Source organism: Otolemur garnettii, unplaced genomic scaffold, assembly GCF_000181295.1.
Source record: "Otolemur garnettii isolate 467f Iridium unplaced genomic scaffold, OtoGar3 scaffold00024, whole genome shotgun sequence".
NCBI lineage: Eukaryota > Metazoa > Chordata > Mammalia > Primates > Galagidae > Otolemur > Otolemur garnettii.
In genome coordinates this window covers 20,924,427-20,950,495 of record NW_003852419.1, presented here as the reverse complement: position 1 = coordinate 20,950,495, position 26,069 = coordinate 20,924,427, and the positions used below count along the sequence as shown (strand labels likewise).

Genomic DNA, 26,069 nt, shown 5'->3' with positions numbered 1-26,069 from the left:
TTTTTTTTGAGACAGAGCCTCAAGCTGTCCCCCTGGGTAGAGTGCCGTGGCATTACAGCTCACAGCAACCTCCAACTCCTGGGCTCAAGTGAGTCACCTGCCTCCGCCTCCCAAGTAGCTGGGACCACAGGCGCCCGCCACAACGCCCGGTTATTTTTTGGTTGCAGCTGTCATTGTTGTTGGGCGGGTCCGGGCTGGGGATTCGAACCCTCCACCTTAGGTGTACGTGGCTGGCACCTTAGCCGGGTGAGCTATAGGTGCCGAGCCCAGAATATTTTCTTAATCACACTCTTTTTCTTATCAATAAAAGTTAATTAAAATTCTTTTTCCTGCTCCAAGCTTTATTGAGATATGATTAATGGATCACAAAGTACACTCATTTAAAGTATACAATTCAGTGATTAGTGTGCTATCATCACTATAATCTAATTCTAGAACATCCTTCTCCCCTGCAACACACAAAAGAGAAACCCTTTACCCATTTTCCTTAGACAGCTTTAGGTAACCACCGATCTGCTTTTTATCTCAATATTTGCTTAATGTGAACCTTTCATATGTAGTATAAATGGTATCTGCTTATAGCTTCTTGAAAAGTTTTTCTTTTAAAATCAATTTACATGTTAAATTTTTTTTATTTGGGTCAGAACATAAGCAACTGATCACCTGTATTAAAAGCTATGTTGTAACTGATACATGTTTTGGTTGTGTTGGGCATAAATATGAAGTTGGAGAAAGAAAAAAATAAGTATCAATGGCTTCAGTGACCTTAAGAAGCAAGTTGGTCAGCCAGGAGTCAGTAAGTAAAAGTTGTCATTGAATATTAGAATATCAGGGTTGGAAAAGATCTTAAAGGTCATCAGCTTACTCCCTGCTTGTTGTCTCATAAATAGTTGGCAAGAACTAGATGAAAGCTGAAGAGTATAAGCTTGAATGTGAGGTGTTGACTCAAGAACCACAGTGTGGCCATGTATAGCAATAACTGGGGATTTAGAATTTGGAATTGAGGCTAAGCGCGGTCGCTCATGCCTTTAATCCTAGCACTCTGGGAGGCTGAGGCAGGTGGATCCCTGAGTTCATGAGTTTGAGACCAGCCTGACCCAGAGTGAGACCCTGTCTCTAAAAATAGCTGGGCCTTGTGGCAGCTGCTGTAGTCCCAGCTACTGAGGAGGCTGAGGCAATGGGATCATTTGAACCCAAGTGTTTGAGGTTGCTGTGAGCTATAACACCATAGCATTCTACTGAGGGCAACAAAGGTGAGACGCTGTCTCAAACAACAACAACAACAAAAAACAAAGTTTGGGCCAGTGTGTGGCTCACCCTTGTAGAGTCTGGAATTGTTTAGATTTTCATTTGTGTGTATAACATTTTGTTAGCAGAGCTGGGAAATAACTGGACATTCCCCCAACTTTGGGGAAACATGAGTGACTATAACATATCCACATAATTGAAATAGGTATAGAATCATCTAAAATGCTTTAGCCTAAAGAAAGATCACAAATATATTAGTTAGGCATCTTCTTTTCTATTAACATATTATTTTCAAAAATCCACATTTTAAAAACAAAATTAATTAAAAAATAATTAATAGTGGTGGTTGGAGGCTTCATTTTTCAAAGATCTAGGACCCTAAACATCTAAAATAGTGGTGCTCCAGGGGTAATTTGCCCAAGGGACATTTGGCAGTGTTTGGAGAGAGACACTGTGCATCTTACTCCTGAAGGGGACTGCTATTGGCATCTAGCTATGGAGGTTGCTAAATATCCTACAACACACACAGGACATGCTGCACCCCACCCCACGCATACAAACCAGAATTACTGGGTTCAAAACATCAGCAGTACCATTCTAAACCTATGATTTGTGTGGTTCTGGTGGGGTCTTAAACTAGTTTTCTTGACCCCTACCAGCTTGGAAAATGCTCTCAATGAGCACAGTTGAGTGGATTAGATTAATACTTTAAGATCCTCTATTAACTCTTTCTTTGCAGGGGGAAGAGTTGAGAGAAGAGTGAATCTATTGATGACATAATGCAGATATTCTTTAGTCTGTTGAGTTGTCTTCAAATCTGAAGGAAAAAGACTTTTTCCTCCTGAAAATGTTAATAGTAGTCTCCTTTCCTGAAAATTTGAATTGCTATTATGCTTTGAGTTGTTGGGTATTGTTGCATAGGTTTTTGAAATTGTGAAAAGAATATAGTAGTATCTTCTTTATCCAGAAGCAATTATTTTTCCTGGCAGCTGCAACTGTCAAGAAAGGAGAAGTAAGCTAAGTGTTTTAATTGATTAATTAATGTTTTGCGAGTGTCTAGAAAAATTCAAAGTGTACACATGAAAACCTTTTTTTGTTTCCTCCTATAGTTTCAATTCTTTTTTTTTTTTTTTTTTTTGAGACAGAGCCTCAAGCTGTCCCCCTGGGTAGAGTGCCATGGCATTACAGCTCATAGCAACCTCCAACTCCTGGGCTGGAGCGAGTCTCCTGCCTCAGCCTCCCAAGTAGCTGGGACCACAGGCGCCCGCCACAACGCCCGGCTATATTTTGGTTGCAGCCGTCATTGTTGTTTGGCGGGTCCGGGCTGGGGATTCGAACCCGCCACCTTAGGTGTACATGGCTGGGGCCTTAGCCAGTTGAGCTATAGGTGCCAAGCCTCAATTCTTATTTAATGTTTTTAGCAAGCTTAATTTGGTGATGAAAGATGAGGGACAGTCGAGATTACTTTTGCTTTTTTTTTTTTTACAATGCTTATAATCTTGTAGATAAATTCCTCAATCTTTCTGAGCCTTAGTTTTCTCATCTATAAAATAGAGATGGTGATAATTCCTGTATTACAAAGTTATTGTAAGAATAAAATGAGGTAATATGTATTAAGATGCTATGTCAACTATAACATACTGTATAAATTAGTTACTGGCTTCAGAAGAATCAAATTAGAAAGGGATACATAGAATAGAGGTTGCAAAGGCAGGAATGTATTATAGATAACAAGGTGGAGAACAGGGACTACTGACAGCCTCTCCAGGGAGGAGAGAATTACTAAAATGCACATATTGGTTAACTAGCAGAAGAACTAGTATATCGCCATAATCTGAAGCTCCTTAATGCAGGGGTAAACTGATTTCCTGCAGTAGCCTGAGAGTATTGCTGTTGTAACATAGTGTAATAACTGATTATTATAATGGTGAATTAAGTTAGCAAGAAAAGGTTACCCTGTTTTCAAAATATGCTATTTCAGAAGACATTAAAATATATTATTTACTTCAGAGTTAAATTTTAGGGAAATGTTTTTTGAACTCTGAAAAATTTTAGCCTTTTAAAGAGTAAGCTACAGTTACCTGGATTAATTCCATTTTGGAGAATAATTCCTTTTGTCTTCTTTTAGTATGCATGCTTTCCTTTGTATTTGAAGGGGTTTTCTATCAATAGTAATTGCTCTTTAAATGTGTGGATTTAACTGAAGAAATAGGGGTTTTAAGCCTACTCATCATTTCCAAAATCTCATCTCTTTCTAGAGTTTTTTTTTTTTTTTTGGAAAAAAGAGTTGCTTTGGTTTTTCTGTATGTCCACAATTACACTTTAGCATTTAGAGTTGAATTAATTAAAATACATAAAATGAATTGGAGAAAAATCTAATGTTTTACAATTTTGTTAACTGGTCACAATCATGTAAAATGAAGGGTGGCGGTAGGCAGAACTTTGGCTATAAAGTACAATTTGTCTGGAATAGAATAGTGGGAGACAATATTCAGAATATCATGTGGTGGTGGTGGTAGGTTTTTTATTTTTTAATATAATGAACTTTAAAAAGTTGAATGTTAGAAAAATGGGGGGATGCCGTGGCCCTGTACCGAAGGCAACAAAGTGAGACTCTGTCTCAAAAAAAAAAAAAAAAAAGAGAGAAAGAAAGAAAAATGGGGGGAAGGTTTTTCTGGCAAAAAATGCTACAGATTTAGAGAATTTTATGTTCTAATAGTTGGCTTTTTGAGTAACAGGAAGTTCAAGGAGAGGGTGTTTGTGTATGAATGTTGTGGTGATACATTGTATTTTATGATGTTTTTCCTCTATAGAGTGAAGAAAGTAAAATTTTCAAGTCATAGTAATTATGTTAAGGAAGTCATGCCCTGGTCATCTTTAATGCCTTTTTGCAATTTAGTGAAACTGAAGGACGGGTTGGAGCCAGATTGTGAAGAGGTCTATGTTGAAGAGTTTTTAGATTTGCTATATGTTACTATTAAAGAATGCTTAAGGAGAGTGACTTAATCAGATCTAAATTGTAGAAAAGATGATTCTGAAGTTGAGGAAATAAGGACCAAAGAAATAATTTTGGTAGGAGACTTATCACAATAGTCTTCTCTTCAAATAAAGTCCTGAACTATATGAATGGTAATTAGAATGGAGAATATTTGAAGGTAAAGTCCATAGAACAGTACAAGTTGGTATAGAAACTGAACAGTGTAGAAGGTGAGGGAGTCAAATTGGCTTTTGGGTTCCTAGTTTGGGAAACTACATAGAGGGAGTTGCCATTAACAGAGATAGAAAAGGAATATATTTTTGGCAGGTGGAAAGAAGAGTAAAGATGTCAGGTAATAAGTTTAAATTTTTTTTTTTTTTTTTTTTTTTTTTTTTTTGAGACAGAGTCTCACTATGTTGCCCTTGGTAGAGGGCCATGGTGTCACAGCTCACAGCAACCTCAAACTCTTGGGCTTAAGCATTTCTCTTGCCACAGCCTCCCAAGTAGCTGGGACTACAGGAGCCTGCCATAAGGCCCGGTTATTTTTTGGTTGCAATTGTCATTTGTTTAGCTGGCCCAGGCTGGATTCGAACCCGCCAGCCTTGGTGTATGTGGCTGGCACCATAACCATTGTGCCACAGGTGCCAACCTTGAGTTTAAATTTTGCATATATTAAGTTTTAGGTATTTATGAGGCATGTAGGTGAAGATGCCCAGTAGGCAATTTTAAATCTGGGTATGGGACAGTGAAAAGAGGTCAAGACTAGAGAAAGATTTGGAATCCATTTAGTTTTCTCCACCTCCTTGACCATTATTTGAGTTCAGGTTTACTGTTATCTGTCGCCTTGATTATTGCAAGTTTTCTTATATGGTCTCTTCTAGTTTTGCTCTTCTTTAATCCAATCTCCATGCTGTAGTCAGTGATCTTTCTTAAGGGGAAATCTTATTATATCACTCTTCTGCTTAAATTATTTCTGACTTTAAAAAAAAAAAATCATAGGGCAGTGCCTGTGGCTCAAAAGAGTAGGGCACTGACCCCATATACTGGAGGTGGCGGGTTCAAACCCAGCCCCAGCCAAAAAAAAATTTCATGATTAAATCAATATTCTTTTTTCCTTTAACAAATTTTTGAGTTTCTTTAAATTCTTCTTCCCAACTTACCCCTCTGTCCTTAATGACTCTCTACAATGCCCTCATTTTCTAAATATATAATTTTCTCAGGCATATTGAATTAATTTGTGGTTTCTGGGAATAGGCGCTTTTTTTTCTCTAAACCTTTCAACATACCGTTCCTCATTCCTGGAATCTTTCCTTGTCACTCCCTTCCTTCCCTCAGTTTGTCTGGCTTATTTCTACCTATTCTTCAGTTCTTGGTAAGCCTTCCTTGGATTTTGTTTATTTATTTTTGAAGATTTTTAAACCCACAAGCCAAAAGAATAGTGGAGTGAAAAACTATACACATGCATACACATAAACTTCCTTTTTGCCAAATGGAAAAAATGCTATAGATATCATGATGCTTCACATTTAGTTACTTAAGCATGTATTTCCCAATTATAAGGACATTCTGTACAACCATAATACAATTATGGTACCTACGAATATCAGCACTTACTCAGTAACATTATTCTACATATAATCTACACTTAAGTTTTCCCAGTTGTCCCAGAATCTTTATGGCTTTATTTCTCCTCAAATGTAGGATTTGATCAAGGTTTGTACATTAGCATTGGCTCAACTGTAGGATTCAGTTAAGATTCCTACATTACCTTTGCCTGGCATGCCTTTTTAAGTTTCCTCCAATCTAGTCCCACCACATCCCTCTCTTCTTTGGATTTATCCTTTGAAAAGTAGAGGCCATTTGTCCAAGAGTATGTTCTATATTCTGAATTGGTCTGTTTCCTCATGATTAGATTCTGGTCATACATATCTGGTGAGACCACTACACAGATGATGTCTATACCTACTGCTGTATTACGTCAGGAGGCACAAGATATCAGGTTCTTTCCTATTGGTAATATAAGCTCGATCACTTTGTAAAGGTGGAACTGACAGGTCTCTATACTATTTAATTAATAAGTAATTGATGGGGAATAATTTATGACTATGTAAATGTTCTGTTCCCTAGCAACCCTTCAACCAGTGATTTTGGTATCAATTAATGATCCTTGCTTGAATCAGTCATGACTTTGGAGGATTGGAAATGATGATTTTCTAACTTTTTCATTCCTACTACATTTATTACCTTCATTGACTTTTCAGAACAGTGAGGTCAGATTAGATAAAGACTGAATATAGACCGTTGAATTTAGAATGAGGTTATTCCCAGCCTTTCTAGGGCCAAGAGAGTGGTGAAGATAGAAGACATATTGCTGAGGAGAAGGACCTCTCTTTAAGGACCAAAGAGAGAATAGAGGTTTGCCTATGAAGAGGAGGCAAGAAGTAGCTTGAAGAGACAGGGATGATGGAAAGAACATTAATTTAGTACTTGAACTTTTTTTTTTTTTTAATGGGCTGATGAAGAAAGAGATTGAAGGATAGGAGAATCAGGGAATAATTAATAGAACAAGACTCCAGGTAATTTGGGAAGAGGTAATAGCAGGAATAGCTGGTTGAAGTATTAACTCAGGAAAAGACCAGATACCTATACTCAAAAGTATCTCAAAGTTAGGAATTGCATATAGATGAGAATTAGGTATATTTAGATATGGAAGGAAAAAGTCATATCTGAGGATTTTTTTTTTAAATAATTACTTTTATGAGCATAGGATTGGTGGGGACTTAAGAGTGTGAAAGTGTTAACAGATATGTAGGGAATGGACAAGAGAAATGTTTCAAGATAAGATAAAGGTTTATTGAGCAGCATCAAGGGCTCATCTGAGATTGGAATTCATAAATTTGTAATCAGTGCCCTTTACAGTTTTCTCTGGCAGTGTTCTAAAGCCAGGAATAAAGCAAAGACAGATTGTACTGAAGATGAAATATTTCATGAAGGAGGAGATAATTAAAGATGTAAGAGAGACTGATGAAGTAATGGGGTGTGGGTCCAACCAGTGGAAAGGGATAGAAATGTAATGCCAAGCAGTGATTGATTAAAATAATAATTTAATGTTGGTTTGAAGTTATGGCAGTCATGAAGCATATAGTTATTTATTTTTTCCTAAACATTTCTTTTTTTTTGAGACAGTATCACTATGTCACCCTCAATAGAGTGCTGTAGTGTCACAGCTCACAGCAATCTCAAACTCTTGGGCTCAAGTGATTCTCTTGCCTCAGCCTCCCAGGAAGCTGCAACTATAGGCGCCCGCCACAACCCCCAGCTATTTTTGTTGTTGTTGTTGTTGTTGTTATTTTCATTGCTGTTTAGCAGGCCTGGGCCAGGTTTGAACCCACCAGCCCCGTCTATGTGGCTGGCACCCTGATCACTGAGCTACAGGTGACTCTTCTGCCGAGTCATCAATTTGATAATGTATTGAAAGTATGTTTAAATTGTAGTGTCATTATTTAGATTGTTGATATACAATTTAAATTTTTTCAAGCACTTAAAAAATTATGATTAAAGTAGATTTTTTCAAGTGATAAATCTTAAATAGTTGGCAGGCATATTGTTATTTGTGTCTAGCTCATATGAAAGAAGCTTAACTTTACCATTTACCAGAAATTGCTCTTAAAATTTAAAAAATGTTATGGAAAGTACTTAGAATATGGGATATTTGAGGTATTTTGTAGGCAAACAGCAAGAAACCAACTGAAGGATGAGATTAAAGATGAGTAGGAAAAAGCAGTAGAGAAAAGAGGTGGGCAGAATTTTTACCATGGCTAAAAAAATAATCTGATTTCTATCAAATTGATCTTTGGTAGGGCATTCCAAAATGATGATTTAATTTTTTTCTTGTATGTATCAGTACTTCTAAATTTGGGAAATCCAAGTTGGCTATTTTGTATTTGCTTAAAAAAAAAGTTAACAGTGGCTCAGCACCTGTGGCTCAAGTGGCTAAGGCTGTAGCCGCATACACCCAAGGTGGCAGGTTCAAATCCAGCCTGGGCTGCCAAACGACAATGACGGCTGCAACCAAAAAATAGCCAGGTGTTGTGGTGGGCGCCTGTGGTCTCAGCTACTTGGGAGGCTGAGGCAGGAGATTTGCTTGAGCCCAGGAGTTGGAGGTTGCTGTGAGCTGTGATGCCATAGCACTCTACCCAGGGGGATCCCTTGAGGCTCATGTGTCAAAAAAAAAAAAGTTAACAGTGAGTATTGATTTTTTTTTCTTTTTATTCAATTTAAATCCGAAATTATAGAAAAATGCATCAAAACTATATCAATGAAAGCTGAGTCCATGTCCAGTGTAAGAAAAAATTTCCCACTTTATATTTTCTCAAATTACAAATAGACATGTTATAAAAGTTCATTTATAAGTTAATTATTTGAGTTCAGAACACATTTCCTGTTGAAAGTGCTAACATGATAGCCCATAGTAGTGTAATTATCCCCCATTGCAGCTAAAAAATTATTCCTTTGCTTAGAAAAATATAGTAAATTATACTGATGAAAACATATATCAAAAAAAGAAACAAACATATATCATCTTTTTCCTTGAGGAATAGTTTTTTAGTAGTATAATAAGATTTTTACCACAATTAGATGTTAATTATCTCTATCATATTATAGAAGATGAACATAAGTAATAATTAGTTATGAGAATAAGTAGTTGTTATTGATTCCATAATTGATAAGGAGAAAAAAGACAGAAAAAGAAAGTACTGGGTGCCTGAAATGATTGCGAGGCAGTAGTGAAATAACTTAGTTTTTTTTTTTTTTATTGGTGCAGTGATAGAGGCATGGAATTTAGAATCAGAAATCTGAATTCAAATCCCATATTCACAATTAACTAACTAAATGTTATGAAATCAAGTTACTCTTGAACCAGTTTCTTGATATGTGGGAGATCATTGATTCATTCATTCACTGATTCAAATGTTTTCCTTATTAGGTTATTTTGAAGACAAAATAATCTGAATGAAAACAAGCAATCATGAACTGTTTAGTGTTTAGTCAAATATTAGTGATGATGTAATTCTTCTTACTGTCTTTCTGTTGCTTCTTTCCCTGCTATCCTTTCATTAAGAATGTGTTTTCACTGCAGTTCTGATCTAGGACTTTAGAGAGCCTTCAGTACTGGTGGTAGGAGTGACGCAATCCAGGTTTGCCCAAGTCCCAGGTGATTTCCTCACCGCCCCTCTCATTGGGCACAGGAGTAGGGTGCAAGACAGCTTTTCTAGGTCACTTTGCTCATTTTCTTATTGTTGCCTGACAAAGTCCTGTTGTTCTCTAGGTAAGTATGGCATAAACCTAATGTGTCTCATAGTCTCTGAGCTTCGTGGTCTTTCTTTCTTTGCCTCCTCTCCCCTTACTCTTTACCACCCCATTTTCATGTGTATTCAACTCTGCCTATCGACTTTCTCTACCACTTTTTCTTGTTCATCTTTAATCTCACCCTTCAGTTGATTTCTTGCCCTCTGCCTACAAATAGGATGAGGTCCCATAGCCTAAAACACTCTTGCTCAACTCTTCTGTCTTTTTATTTTCTTTTACCATCAAAGGGATGTTGATATCATTGCCTTTTGTCCTGAAACTGTTCTAATCCAGTATCCTTTCTCAAGTTAGTAACATCCTTGACTTCTTTGCAGCATGTTGAGGATGTGAGTACTTCCTCCTTTTATAAGAATGGTATTTCTGATTGCTTTTTTCCTTTCCTCTATTTAAATATATTTGTCCCACCACTTGCTCAGATAGTTTATTAGCCCTCTTATGTCCTTTCTCCCACTTCTTTCCTATAACTACAGTTGTCTACTCTATCATTCCAAGAATGCAATTGAACTAGCTAAGAGCAGTGATGGAAAATTCAGGAAGGGAGGATTCTGTTTATTACAAGAAAGAATATTTTTTTCCTAAAGCAATTATAGTAGTTGTTTTTATAGTAATGATCTGCTTTTGAAGTAGTTAATTTTTCATTGTTGAGGTTTTCAAATGGTGGCAGAAAGACCTCTTATAAAAAGGATTCATGTATTAGGTGGCAAGTTGAGCTCAGATATCCTTTAAAGTCTTGTCTGACTCAGAGATTGTGATTTTTATCTCATCTACTCTACTCCCATGGATTTAACTTTGCCCTTTACTCAAATGTCTTCCATAGCATTATTTTCACCCCTTCTTCTACCACTCCTCATCTTTTTTGCCAAGCAAAAAAATTACTTCTGTTTTGGCTACCATGTTTTTAGCTTCATTATAACTTTCCTATATTCTTTCCCTCACCCCCCTTTACAGCCGTGGTAATGAGGATTACTTTTCTATGCTTTGGCGACTTTTCTGATCCTTTTTCCATGATATTCATTCATCATTAAATTATACCTACCCATATTGATTGGCTGCTTCCTCTCTCCTCTTACCTTTTCCCTCTCCCCTCTAGGACTTGGAGTGTTCAAAGAAAAGGACACCAAAAGAGGAGGCTCAGGATCTTAAAGTTTACATTTATTTTAAAATTTTGTATCAACATTCTTGTTAATGCTTGGTGGCCATTTTAAAATAAGTGTTTATGATAATAGTTATAGTTGCAATTATTTATTGAATGTCTGCCATATACCAAGCCATGAGCCTGTGTAAGTTATTTCATTTAAATCTTACAGCATTCCAGCTTGGTGCTTGTGGCTCAAATGGCTAAGGCGCCAGCCACATACACCTAAGGTGGCGGGTTCGAATCCAGCCTGGGCCCGCCAAACAACAATGATGACTGCAACCAAAAAATAGTCGGGCGTTGTGGCGGGTGCCTGTGGTCCCAGCTACTTGGGAGGCTGAGGCAGGAGACTCGCTTGAGCCCAGGAGTTAGAGGTTGCTATGAGCTGTGATGCCATGGTATTCTACCCAGGGGGATAGCTTGAGGCTCTGTCTCAAAAAAAAAAAAAAAAAATCTTACAGCATTCCTATGAGGGTGATATTGTTGCTGTCCCATTTTACAAATGAGGAAACAGACTTAGGAAGGTAGGAAAGTTGTCAAAGGTCACACAACTTACGTCAGAGATTTAACTCACTGTACAGCCATTACTCTTAACCAGTGTGTTGTATTGTGTTACAAGAAAGGTAGAGATCTAGAATTAAATTTCAAAAAGTAAAAAATAGTGTGATACAAACAAGAAAATATATTTTGACTTAAGTTTTTAGATTATTTTTAATGTATGTAAACCTGTTGAATAGCACTCATCATGGCTTGTGTATCTTTACCTCTTTTCCATGATATTCATTCGTCATTCACTCCTTGAACATTTGTATGGTTTATTGAATGTTAGACTCTGTATTGGATGTGGTATAGGAAGTTAAATGAAACAAATGTAAAATTACAGTACAGAGGGAGAGAGAGGCAGCAAGCAGGTAAATAATTATTTACAAGGTAAAGAAATACTATAAAGATCACAAACTATAAGGCTAGTGGTGGAGACATAAGGGGTATATGTGTTGGGATGGGGGAGTGAGGGGGAAGAATGGGCATAGAAACAATGGTCAGGAAGACCATAAGGCAGAGAAAAACACTCTTAACATTTCATTGTAAAGTCTTTTATATATATATAAGTATAAAAAATTTTAAGTCAAAATAAGATTGTACTATATATTCTGTTTTGCAGTCTCATAATTTAGTTTCTTTTTATTAAATTATGGTTGTGTACATTAATGCAATCATGGGGTACAATGTGCTGGTTTTGTATATAATTTGAAATGTTTTCATCAAACTGGTTAACATAGTCTTCATGGCATTTTCTTAGTTATTGTGTTAAGACATTTATATTCTACGCCTAGTAAATTTCACATGTACCATTGTAAGGTGCACCGTAGGTGTGGTCCCACCAATTACTCTCCCTCCACCCATCCTCCCTCCTCTCCTCCCCTCCCTCTCCTCTTTCCCCTTCTTCTTGGGCTATAATTGGGTTATAGCTTTCATAAGAAAGCTATAAATTGGTTTCATAGTAAGACTGAGTACATTGGATACTTTTTCTTTCATTCTTGAGATACTTTGCTAGGAAGAATATGTTCCAGCTCCATCATGTAAACATGTAAGAGGTAAAGTCTCTATCTGTCTATAAGGCTGCATAATATTCCATGGTGTACATATATCACAATTTATTGATCCATTCGTGGGTCTGTGGGCACTTGGGCTTCTTCCATGACTTAGCAATTATGAATTGGGCTGCAGTAAACATTCTGGTACATATATCTTTGTTATAATGTGATTTTTGGTCTTCTGGATATATACCTAGTAGAGGAATTGTGGGATCGAGTGGCAGGTCTACTTTTAGACCTCTAAGTGTTCTCCAAATGTCTTTCCAAAAGGAACGTATTAGTTTGCATTCCCACCAGCAATGTAAAAGTGTTCCCTTTTCTCCACATCCACACTAACATCTCTGGTTTGGGGATTTTGTGGTGTGGGCTAATCTTATTGGAGATAGATGATATCTCAAAGTGGTTTTGATTTGCATTTCTCTGCTGATTAAGGATGATGAGCATTTTTTCACGTGTCTGTAGGTCATGCGCCTGTCTTCTTCAGAGAAGTTTCTCTTCAAGTCCCTTGCCCACCCTGAGATGGGATCACTTATTCTTTTCTTGCTAATATGTTTGAGTTCTCTGTGGATCCTGGTTATTAAACCTTTGTCGGAGACATAACCTGCAAATATCGTTTCCCATTCTGAGGGCTGTGTGCTTGCTTTACTTACTGTGTTCTTGGCTGTGCAGAAGCTTTTTAGTTTGATCAGGTCTGAGTAATGTATTTTTGATGTTGCTTCAGTTGCCTGGGGTGGGAGGTTCTCCTCATAATATTTTCACCCAGGCCGATTTCTTTAAGAGTTTTCTCTGCGCTTCTAGTATTTTTATAGTTTCATGTCTTAACTTTAAATCGTTAATACAGTGAGAATCTATCTTAGTTAATGGTGAGAGGTGTGGGTCCAGTTTCAATCTTCTACAGGTTGCCAGCTAGTTCACCCAGCACCATTTGTTAAATAGGGAATCTTTTCCCCACTGAATGTTGTTCATTGGCTTGTCAAAGATCAGATGACTGTAAGTAACTGGGTTTCATCTCTTGGTTCTCTATTCTGTTCCATACATCTACCTCTCTATTTTGTGCCGGTAGTGATTGTATCATGCTGTTTTGATCACTACTGACTTATAGTATAGTCTGAGGTCTCATAGCATAATTCCTCCTGCTTTGTTTTTATTTCTGAGTAATGTCTTGGCTATTTGAGGTTTTGTCTGATTTCATATAAAATGAAATACTATTTTTTCAAGATATTTAAAGTATGACAGTATAGTTTTTTTATTTGTTTGTTTGTTTGTTTTGCAGTTTTTGGCTGGGGCTGGGTTTGAACCTGCCACCTCTGGCATATGGGGCCAGAGCCCTACCCTTTTGAGGACAGTGGACCTTTAATAGAGATTGCATTAAAATTGTATATTGCTTTGGGTAGTATGGACATTTTAATAATGTTAATTCTTCCCAGCCATGAGCATGGTATGTTTTTCCATTTGTTAACATCTTCAACTGTTTCTTTTCTTAGAGTTTCATAGTTCTCTTTATAGAGATCTTTCATGTCCTTTGTTAGGTAAACTCCCAAATATTTCATCTTCTTTGGCACTACTGTGAACGGAATAGAGTCCTGGACTGTTTTTTCAGCTTGACTATTGTTGGTATATATAAAGGCTACAGATTGATGAGTGTTGATTTTATAACCCGAGATGCTGCTGTATTCCTTGATCACTTCTAAGAGTTTTGTAGTAGAATCCCTGTGTTTTCCAGATATACAACCCTATCATCTGTGAAGAATGAAAGTTTGATCTCTTCTGACCCCATGTGGATACCCTTGATTGCCTTTTCTTCCCTAATTGCTATGGCTAAGCAGTGCTTCCATTACAATGTTAAAAAGCAATGGAGATAATGGGCAACCTTGCCTGGTTCCTGATCTGAGTGGAAATGATTTCAATTAACTACGTTCAGTGCGATATTGGCTGTGGGTTTGCTGTAGATGGATGGCCTCTATGAGTTTAAGAAATGTCCCTTCTATACCAATTTTCTTAAGTGTTGTGATCATGAATGGATGCTGGATATTATCAAAAGCTTTTTCTGCATCAATTGAGAGAATCATATGGTCTTTTTTTTTAAATTTGTTTATGTGATGAATTATATTTATAGATTTATGTACATTAAACCAGCCTTGAGACCCTGGGATAAAACCCACTTGGTCATGGTGTATAATTTGTTTAATGTGTTGCTGGATTCTGTTTGTTAGGATCCTGTTGAATATTTTCCCATCAATATTCATTAGCAATTTGGGGATCAAGGTGATGTTTGCTTCACAGAATGTGTTGGGTAGTATTCCTTCTTTTTCTATATTTTGGAAAAGGTTAAGTAATATATGTACTAGTTCCTCTTTAAAGGTTTGGCAGAATTCTGATGTAAACTCATCTGGTCCCGGGCTTTTCTTTTTAGGGAGATTTTGTATAGTTGATGCTATTTCAGAACTTGATATAGGCCTGTTCAACATTTCCACTTGATTCTGGCTAAGTCTTGGAAGGTGACATGCTTCCAAGTATTGGTCAGTTTCCTTCAGATTTTCATATTTCTGAGAATAAAGTGCCTTGTAATATTCATTAAGGATTTTTTGAATTTCTGAGGAGTCTGTTGTAATTTCATTATTACCATTTCTGATTGATGAAAGTACAGATTTTTCTCTCTTTTTCCTGGTCAGGTTAACCAAAGGTTTATCTATTTTATTGACCTTTTCAAAAAACCAACTTTTTGATTTATTGATCTGTTGTATAATTCTTTTGTTTTCAAAAGTTGAACTCAGTAATAACAGGAATCTGCATACTCATACAAAAACATGGAAGCTAAATAACCTTATGCTGAATGATAGCTGGGTCACAGATGAGATTAAAGGAAATTACCAAATGTTTGGAACAAAACGATAATGAAGATATGAATTATCAGAATCTCTGGGATACCGCAAAGGCGAAATTTATAGCACTGCAAGCCATCCTTAAGAGAATGGAAAGAGAGGAAGTTAACAACTTAATGGGATATCTCAAGCAACTGGAAAAGGAAGAACATTCTAGTCCCAAACCCAGCAGAAGAAAAGAAATAACCAAAATTAGAGCAGAATTAAATGAAATTGAAAATAATTTAGTTTCTTAAAGCAATAGCTAAATGTTTTAAAATGTTCTCACTTTCTATTCTATCTCACCTGTAATCTAGCTGACTGGCTCCGTCCCATCCATGGAATTGACATTTCTTCTGATATATCTGGTGATTTCCTAACTGTCAAATCTGAAGGGTTTTTTTCTTATTATTTTATGTGTAAATTCTAGGCTGATATTTCTGTCCTCCCTTTTCCCCCATCATTTTGGATGTTCCTTCTTTATCACAAACCTTTCTTTATGTCTTTCTTCAGAAATGTTGACTTCTTCTTTAGTTCTGTACTTTGCCCTCCTCTCTTACTCTCCCAGAATATTCAACACCAATGTCTTGAAGTCTATAATGACTTACAGTGGATAAAGTTCAAAGCCCTTATAAGGGCTTATTTAAAGAAAAAAAATTAACCTTTACTAATATTTGTTACAAAGATGGATACCAGCATCTTCAATCAGCCCATAACTCCATGTGACAGATGGTCATATTTCATGTAATTGAGCAAGCATAAAGGGATTAGCAGTGGTATGTATCTGTCTTTTATTTAGTTCATCCTGTGATGCCGTACCATTTACATGGCAGTTAAGTGGATTATAAATTATGTTATCTAGTTTTAACTAAACCAAGTCTCAAAAAATGTCCAATTAACCCAAAATGATTCCTATAGAGAAACCTTGGGTGAAAGATAATTCTAATAATGGAAGCATGAGTAAACAATGAAGAGTAGAGCTGGGTTCTCCTTCTAGTCCTAGTACAAACTCTTGAATAACCATATATAAAAAAAGTGTATAAAAGAGTTGTATGTTATGTGGTTGGTTGTTTTTTTAATAAGAAGGAAAGGCGTTTCAAATTTCTTGATCTTTAGAGAGCTGGCATGTGACTGACAATAATATTTAATTAAACAGATAGTGTAGAAAAACACAGTATTTCTTCAGGATGTTTTTTCTTTTTGTTTTTAAATAATGAGTGAGATGTTTAAAACTCTCTTGATTTTCTAGAGATTCTGATGTTAGGGTAAATGTATTTTGAGAATGGATGTTTGGAAATAGTCCATCATTACTAGTGATTCTTTTTACTAAAAATGATGAACTCTTTAAAAACACACAAATGAAAATTTTTAACTTGCTTTAAAAATTGAGGATTGAGAAAGTATAATCAGGGATGCAGAGATGTTTCTTCCATCTGGTTCCACATATACTTGTAAGGTAATCTTTCTTTTTATAATAGACCTTAAAGCCAGGTATTAAAAGAAATTGAATTTAGAACCAAATCTTTGAATTGCCATTTCATAAATTGTTGAATTAAGATTTGAAATGAGGGCCAGGCTCAGTGTTTCATGCCTGTAATCCTAGTACTGTGGAAGGCCGAGGCAGGCGGATTGCTTGAACTCACGAGTTCTGGACGAGCCTGAGCAAGAGTGAGACCCTGTCTCTACAAAAACTAGCCAGGTGTTATGGCAGGTGCCTGTAGTCCCAGCTACTCGGGAGGCTGAGGCAAGAGGATTGCTTGAGCCTAAGTTTAAGGTTACCGTGAGCTATGATGCCATGACACACTACCCAGGTTGAAAGAGTGAGACTCTGTGACAAACACACAAAAATATTATAGTGAGCTACACTGTTACTGGTTAAAACTAGAGAGAATAAAAAGGTTTTTTTGTACCATTAATAAAATCAAGATTATTTTTAAAAGTCTTTATCTCATCTTTTAAAAGATTTCAATTTTCTATAGTTTTATATTGCACATAATATACTATTAATATAGTGGTACCCTATTTAATTTATAATTGGTGTTTGCTTAAATATTTTTAAATTGTTGGGGTACATATTAAAATTTATAGACTGCTGTTGTAGACAAGCACTTAAAGTTCAAAGGAAGGCTAGTTCCTTGTTGAGTATAGTTATTAGAAAAGATTCCTGGTGGAAGTAGGTATAAAGCCAAAGCTGAACTCTTATAGTTTAATAATAATAGCACTTACTATATAGTCTGCCTTCTATATTTGTGCGTTCAATAAACCATTGTTCAAAAATACTTTAAAAAATTGCATCTGTATTGAACATGCACGAACTTCTTTCATTGTCATTATTCTCCAAATAATACAGTATTAACAACTGTTTCTTTAGCTACATTGAATTAGGTATTATACAGGTAATTTAGGGTTGATTTAAAGTACCTGGGAGGATATGTGTAGGTTATATATAAATACTATACTGTTTTATGTGGGCCTAGAGCATCTGCAGATTTGAATATGGGAGGGAAGTCCTAGAATCAACACCTGGTGGACACTGAGGGATGATTGTATATTGCTCCAATAGACAAAGTAATTCATTTTCATAGGAGAACATTTAGAAAATTGAAAAGAAAGCAGAACAAAGATTATAGCTAAATGGAATGAAAATTTCTTATAAGTCTATCCTTTGGAGATAACCACCAGATAATATTGTGATATAGATCCCTGCAATCTTTTTTGCAAATATGTGTGCTTACTTTAGGTTAGGAATTTGGGATTGTACTCTATGTATTGTTTTGAAAACTATTTCCACTTAGTATATAGTAAACATTTTTATGTCACTAAGAATTCTGTAATCCTATTAACTTTTAATTGGGTTGAGTATACATAGCATAGAATTTACCATCTTAAGTAATAGAATTTACCATCTTAAGTACTTTGTTGGTAGTAAATATGTTGCTGTGCAGAAATCTCTAAAACGTTTCATCTTGCAAAATTGAAACTCTTTACTTACTGAGCAGTGACTCCCTATTTTCCCCTCCTACCTGTGCCTGGCAACCATTATTCTATGTTCTGCCCCTGAATTTTACTATTTTAGATACCTCATATAAGGGTAATCATATAATATTTGTCTTTTTGTGGCTGTCTTATTTCACTTAGCATAATATCCTTAGGGTTCATCCATGTTGTAACATGTGTCAGGTTTCTTCCATTTTAATATTGAATAACATTCCTCTTATATACATATAACACATAAATAAAATGTGTTATATGTATATAAACAAAATGTGTTATATGTATATAAACATTTCATTCATTCATCAATGGACACTTGGGTTGTTTGTGCTTCTCGGTTATTATGAATGATGTTGCTGTGAACATAGATATATAAATACCTCCTCTGGACCTTGCTTTAAATACTTTTAGGTATATGCCCAGAAATGAAATTGTTAGATCATATTATAATTCTATTTTTAATTTTTAGAAACATCTATAATTTTTTTTCCATAGTTGCTTCACCATTTTGCATTCCCACCAACAGTGCACAAGGGTTCCAATTTCCTGCATCTTTCCAACTCTTAGTTTTTTTGTTTGTTTTTAATATTAGCTATCCTAATCAATGTGAGGTCTTCAGTCCAATATTTAATGACTGTGTAATCTGTTGTTTGGTTGTACTATAGCTTACTAACCAATTCCTTCTTATTTAGAGTTTGGTTGTTTCAATTTTTTTATTCTTAAAAGTAATGCTAGCTCCTATCTTCAAATGTGCATATCTTTATTTTCTTAGGATATATAATCTAGAAATGAAACTTAAAGTAAGGAGAGACATTAGCTAGGTAGAAAGATGGTAGGAATATTCCAGGAAGGGCATGGCCTTAACAAAAATAAGGAAGCTTGGATAGCATGATAAATTAAAAGACAATTAGGCCAGCCTATGTGGAGGAGAAGTTATCCACAGGTCATAGGAAATGAGACTGAAAACAAAGATTAGTATTAGATTGTGAAAACCTTTGAATATCAGCTTATGAAGTTTGGGATTTGTTCAGGAACTAATGAATAATCTTAAAGAAGTATGACAGGTTGAAAACTTTCCAAAAGATTAATCCTAAAGCAATATGCAGAATAGTTTAGACTGGTAGAAAACAGACCAGTTAGATCATAGTATATAATAGAAGCATGGTAGAGGTCATTAAGTTTAGATTTTATAAAATAGGCTATCACTTTTGATAAATAGGAGGGAAATAAAATTATTAGTTAATGTATCTGTATGAAAATTATTAGTTAATGTATCTGTATGAAAATTATTAGTTAATGTATCTATATGATACATCTCTGGTGAGATGTCTTATATAGATTGAAATAGTAAGCTGGAAAAAAAGAAAAGACAAGACTTGCTATTACCTTACTTGTAATAGGCAATCTCATGGATAATTCAGAGTTAACTATAAATGATTTTGTAATATTAACATTCCCTATAAGAGTTAGTGTTACAGTGTAGAAGTAGGGGAAAACATTTTTGTATATAAGAGTAATGCGTATTACAAGTGTTTGTCTGTCTCAGCTGTCTTCTCATTTAGACTTTAAGAAATTCCAGATTTTATATATGGTGTTATTCTTCTGCAACATAAAAATTTGACTGTAATCTATTGAGAGTTTTCCCCCCTTATTTGAAGTTGTACAATAATGCCATCTTGAGGTAGATTATATGTTACAAATTGAATGTTTTTCCTTTTCTTATTTGTATTTTGCAGTATTTATCTATTTAATATTTGACAAATATGTAAAGTTTCTTCAAAATTTTTATTTTGAAAAATTTAGAATATGCAGAAAAATGAAAGAATATAAAATAAAACATAAGAATACATATGTATATATGAAGTATGACAATTAAGTTCACAAACTTGTCACTGTGAATTTACATTGGCACCACTGTACAAACAACTCAGTAAAGTTTCAGAACCTTGGTATATCAGTGTCTCACAGCTCTGTTTGTGTCCACTTGTGGCAGTGTTTTTCTGAATGGAGTTCATTATTATTGTGTATTTTTGTGTGCACTTGTGAGAATATCAGAGCTTAAATTAGAGCAACAAACATTAAATTTGGAAATAGTGGAAGTGAAATCAGGGATGTGTACAAATGGATTAAAACGTTTTTCTGAGGGGTGAGAAAATATTACTGATGAAGAGAGGTCAGGGCAGACAATAATGAGCAGAACTGATGAAAACATTTTAAAAATTCATTGAATTGTGTGTCAGAAATCATTGGCTGACTGTGAGAAGCATAGCAGACCAACTAAACATAAAATAGAGAAATAGGAAAATCTTAACTGAAAATCTTGGGGTGAGAAAGGCAAAGCACCAGCTCACATGGCACTGTCCATGAGGAAGTTTTTTTTTTGTTTGTTTGTTTTGAGACAGAGCCTCAAGCTGTCCCCCTGGGTAGAGTGCCAGTGGCATTACAGCTCACAGCAACCTCCAATTCCTGGGCTCAAGCGAGTCTTCTGCCTCTGCCTCCCAAGTAGCTGGGACCACAGGTGCCTGCCACAACGCCCGGCTATTTTTTGGTTGCAGCTGTCATTGTTGTTTGGCGGGTCCGGGCTGGGGATTCGAACCCGCCACCTTAGTTGTACGTGGCTGGCACCTTAGCCGGTTGAGCTATAGGCGCCGAGCCCATGAGGAAGTTTTTATCCAGCAAACAAATAACTGTTGGAATACCTCCCTACTCATCTGACCTGGCCCCAGAGATTTTTTTCTTTACCCAAAGATAAAGGAAATATTGAAAAGAAGACATTTTGATGACATTCAGGGCATCAAAGGTAAAAAAGAACACAACTTTGATGGCCATTCCAGAAAAAGAGTTCCAAAATTGCTTTGAAGGGTGGACTGGGTGCTGGGATCGGTGCTTAGCTTCCCAAGGGGAGTACTTCTGAGGTGACTATATTGATATTCAGCAGTGAGATAAATGTAGTACATTTTCTAGGATGAGTTCTCCATCTTCATTGTCAGAATGGATATATTTCCCTTAGATAAACTACTTTATTTATGTGTATTTTCTTGCTGAATCATTTGAAAGTAAGTTGCACATGAAGTCATACTTTACTCTTAAATACTTTGTTATTTTGCTAAGGATAAGGATATTTTCCTACAATCTCAAAACCATTAACATATATAGGAAAATTTATAATTCCAAAATGTCATGTAATAGCCAGGCCATATTAAGAATTTCCCAATTGTTCCAAGAATGTATGAAAACCCATATTTTCTTTTTGAATTAGGATCCTGTCAAGGCTCACACATTGCCTTTAACTGCAGCCTCTTTATTTATTTTAATCTATAATAGACAAGTTCTCTTCTTTTTTTTTTTTTTTTGAGACAGAGTCTCACTATATTGCCCTTGGTAGAGTGCCGTAGCATCACAGCTCACAGCAACCTCAAACTCTTGGGCTTAAGCAGTGAATGAATAGCATGGAAAAAGGTAAGGATACATAAGGCATGATGAGCACTCACTATCTCAATAGGTTTACATACATTAAAAATAATCTAAAAACTTAAGTAACTTGAGTACAGGAGTTCAAGGCTGCAGTGAGCTATGATTGTGTCCTTGCTCTCCCTCCATCCTGGGCAATAAAGTAAGACTCTATTTCTGAAAACAAAACAAAAATTTAAAAATAGATGATGAAGGGAATGGAATGTCAAATGGTTGGAAATCGAGACTTACAGTCTCCTAGTTTTACATAATTCCTGTATAGCTAGAGATTTTTCTTTTTTCTCATAAGAATTAGGAATGGTGTAGGAAAAACAGAATATACATATATTAATATTTCCCAATTTAGAAACTTTGAGGAAAAAATAGTATGTCCCCCCCATGTAGGAGTAAAGGAGTCTAACAACATATTTCCACAGTTCCCCATCTCCCTAGGTATTTCTAGGTTCTTAAAATAGCACCTTTTTCTGTAAAACATGATGATAAATAGAACAATTTAAGATAGCTGTGTACTATTGTTGGGATGAAGAGTTTAACTTATATTAAGCAATAGATGTTCCACATAAATATATTTTTCACATCTCCGTGGCACTGAAAAGGTCAAAATTTATTTATTTTAGCCATTTTGAGACAATAAAAATGTTAACAGAGTCAATTTTAAATTAGAATTGTCTTTACCAAAGATTTAGTATGCAGGATTCTGTTATATGGTATTTCCTATACTTTAATTTTTATTCTCTCTCAAATATGTGTAAACTTTTATGCAGAAGCAACCATACACTTAATGTGTATGGGTATAAATGTGGCCCAGTGATGCCTTTCAAACAGAGGCCTTAATTAATTTTCCCAAATATCATTTTCATTACAGTAGTACTCTCTTGACCCCAAATCTCTGTGGCTCCTTATTGCTCATAGAACCAACTGCAATCTAGTCATACTCTTGTGTGTAGTGTGTGTGTGTGTAAGTGTAAATATAACTTATTTGTCAGTACTTTACAATACAAGCATTTCACTATAGCCACTTCAATTGCCACTATACTTAGTTTTATAGTCTTATGATTGATTATTCTATGTTCCTAACCTTTATTCATGCTATTGTATGTTTTCTGTTTAAGGACCTTGAAGAAGTTATTTATCTTTGTGTATTGTCTTAGCAGTTTATTTCTTATCTATGGTTTCAGTGATTCATGTAATTAATTATGTTTCCTTTGCATTGAAAGTTCTGAGATATGCAAGGAAGTCTGGGAAATTTTGCTTTCTAGCAAACTAGAGGAAAGTTAAAGTGGATGTATTATTTGTTACATGTCCCAGCCTTATATCTTTGCTCCTTGCATCCTACTCTTATTTTTTTATTCACTAAAATTCCTAATTTGGCTTTTTAAAAAAACTTGTTAAGCCACATAATCTTCCTGGGCCTTCCTATACTTATCTCTGTTATGAGGGAACTTAAGACTAGATGATCTCTAAACATTTCAGTAATAAAATAATACATATTCTTTGGCTTGGCGCCTATGCTCAGTGGTTAGAACACCGGCCATATACACGGAGGCAGGTGGGTTCAAACCCGGCCTGGGCCTGCTAAACAACGACAACTGCAACAAAAAAATAGCCGAGCATTGTGGTAGGTGCCTGTAGTCCCAGCTACTTGGGAAGCTGAGGCAAGAGAATCACTTAAGCCCAAGAGTTAGAGGTTGCTGTGAGCTGTGAGGGTACGGCACTCTACTGAGGGTGATGTAGTGAAACTCTGTCTCAAAAAAAAAAACCGAAGCATATTCTTCAATATTCTGTTTTAATATTGCTTCATTTATAAAGTCCTACTTGACACTGTTTATGTTATGTTGTCTTGCCCCACAATATTTTTTAGCATTTACTAAAAAAAGGTAACCATAGAATAACTTGCGTTTTGCTTACATCCATTTATTTTGATTACTTAGTATAGTTGCAAGCTCCTTGAAAAATAGCACTTCTTTTTAAAATAATTTACTTATGATTTTATAATCATCTTACCACATGGCAGTCATATAATAATAATAATTACAGTGATAATAGCTGACATCTCTGAGGTCTAATTTTGAGGCAGACATTGTGTTAAATGCTTTATAAATATCTATTTGTATAATTTTTATGAAATGTTTATGAGATGAGATTTCTTTCCATGTCTATTCTACTGATGAGAAAATACACACAAAGGTTAAGTCAATTTCCTTATGATTATACTGCTGTTGAGTAAAGGTGGGATATGAACCCAGGCAGGCTAACTTCAAAAATTTGTGCACTTATCCATTTTGCTGCAGTGCATAGTTACTATATATTTGTTGAATAAATGGAATGTGTTCATCTTAAATATATATTGGGCAGGACATTGGTAACCTTTGTACTTCGGATAAAAGACTAAATAAGGATCTTTCAGTTTGGGGAGTTTTGTTTTTTTTAAACAAGAACTATTAACTTTCTTAAACTAGATATTTTCATGATTCACAGCAAATATTCAGATTACTTATTTATACTTTGAGGGATTTTGAAAAACCCTTCTGTTTTTAAAAGGGAGTTTATGAGAAACATAATCCTTACAAATCCATCTTGATTTGTATTGTGTCTTAATTATTATTTGTTTCTTATTCATTTTCAGTTGAGTGGGGATTTTATGCAATGGCTTCAAGCCACAGTTCTTCACCAGTGCCTCAAGGAAGCAGCAGTGATGTTTTCTTTAAAAAAGAGGTAGATCCAACAAAACACATTCGATCTGTGCAGTCACTGCCAGATGTGTGTCCCAAGGAACCCACAGGTAATGCTTTTTTTTTTTTTTTAAATTTTTACTGGCAATTTATATTACCTTTAAATGAGTAGTCAAGCTTCACATACTTACCTTAGAAGACTAAATTTTATAATTTTAAAAATATAAAAATGCCTATATTGGGAAATTGCAATGTAATTCTTTTCATATATTTCATATGTTATTTATATAAACTGAAAAAGTATTGAAGGTACAGATTGAAAGCTGCTTAATTAAAACATAGTACAATCAGTCCTCATTATTTGTAGATTCCATATTTGTAAGTCTCATACTCCTTAAAGTTTTGTGCACCCCAAAGTCAATATGTGTGGCACTCCTGTAGTCATTTGCAGACATGTACAGAACAGTGAAATGTTTTGACTCACATGTTTTCAGCTGAGGTTGAACAAGGCAAAGCTCTGCCTTCTTTTTGTGGTCTATTTAGTGCACATGTTTTGATGATTTTGCTGATTAATATGGCCCCTAAGTTTAATGCTGAAGTGCTGTCTAGGGTTCTTAAGTACAAGAAGGCTGTGATGTGCCTTGCAGAGAACATACATGTGTTATATAAGCTTCATTCAGGCATTAGTTATAGTGCTGTTAACCATGAGCTTAAAGTTAATGAATCATTGATATATACTGAATAAGGTATCTTTAAACAGAAACACACACAAAACAAGGTTATTATGTATTGATTAGTTGATGAAACTGTTGTGACCAGAGGCTCTTGGGAACCTAATGCTTTATTTCTTTTAGGAGCAGTGTTTCAGTATTTGCTAAGTGTTCAAGGTGACTTTATAGAACTAAACTACTATGAATAATGAGACTTGACTATGTATTTTTCTTCTATAGTTAATGCCACTGCAAAATTTGTATCACCTAATTATAATGTAAATAAAGTATATTTTAACCAGGAGTGCCTACATTGTACAACAAAAGGCCTACCTCTAAACAATACTGGGTATAAAGGATAGAAAATATATAACAGAGGGTAGCAGAGGTTTGATATTGAAAAAATAAGAGTAATTGTACATTAAGGAAAGACTGAATTTGTCTTTCACTCCAGCATGCATCTGTAACTCTCAAATTTTGCATATCCTTTATGTTGTGTATTTTTTGATATCCTTATCAATTGATGCTGGAAGCTGAAGATTATTTAATTATACTGATTTTTATTAAAGCATTTACCATGGATAGTTTAGTTGGTTTGTGTAAAATATAATCTAAGCATTTTTAGTTTTCTAGTATGTACTTTTAAAGTTCTCTTGTTTACTTTTTACAGGTGATTCAAATAGTTTATGTGTTACCCCATCTCTAGTTACAGATCAACATAGATGGACTGTATATCATTCCAAAGTAAATCTCCCAGCAGCATTAAATGATCCTAGATTAGCAAAAAGAGAATCTGACTTCTTCACAAAAACATGGGGACCGGACTTTGTGGACACTGAAGTCATACCTTCATTCTACCTCCCACAGATCAGCAAGGAACATTTTACAATATATCAACAGGAAATCTCTCAGGTAATATCTAATTCTGAAGTTAGTTTAGTCAAGTCAAAAGTCATAGAAAGATTTTTAGTTTGATTTATTGTTGATTTTTGAACACTAATCTCTTATGAACCTATAGTATTCTTTTTTTTTTTTT

General features: G+C 35.3%; 1 protein-coding gene across 4 annotated transcripts in view; it reads left to right on the top strand.

The window, feature by feature from the left end:
- The window catches only part of VPS54 (VPS54, GARP complex subunit), a 124,606-nt gene that overhangs the window by 2,384 nt on the left and 96,153 nt on the right, over positions 1-26,069 (top strand). For 2 of the 4 annotated variants that reach the window (XM_003787955.3, XM_023512094.1), the window contains exons 2-3: positions 24,278-24,433; positions 25,704-25,945. In XM_003787955.3, coding sequence (XP_003788003.1) covers positions 24,298-24,433; positions 25,704-25,945 — 378 coding nt within the window. In that variant the 5' untranslated portion in view covers positions 24,278-24,297. Of the gene's footprint in view, positions 1-24,277; positions 24,434-25,703; positions 25,946-26,069 lie in introns of those variants that run through there. The other 2 variants (XM_023512093.1, XM_023512095.1) reach the window with 2 other exon arrangements.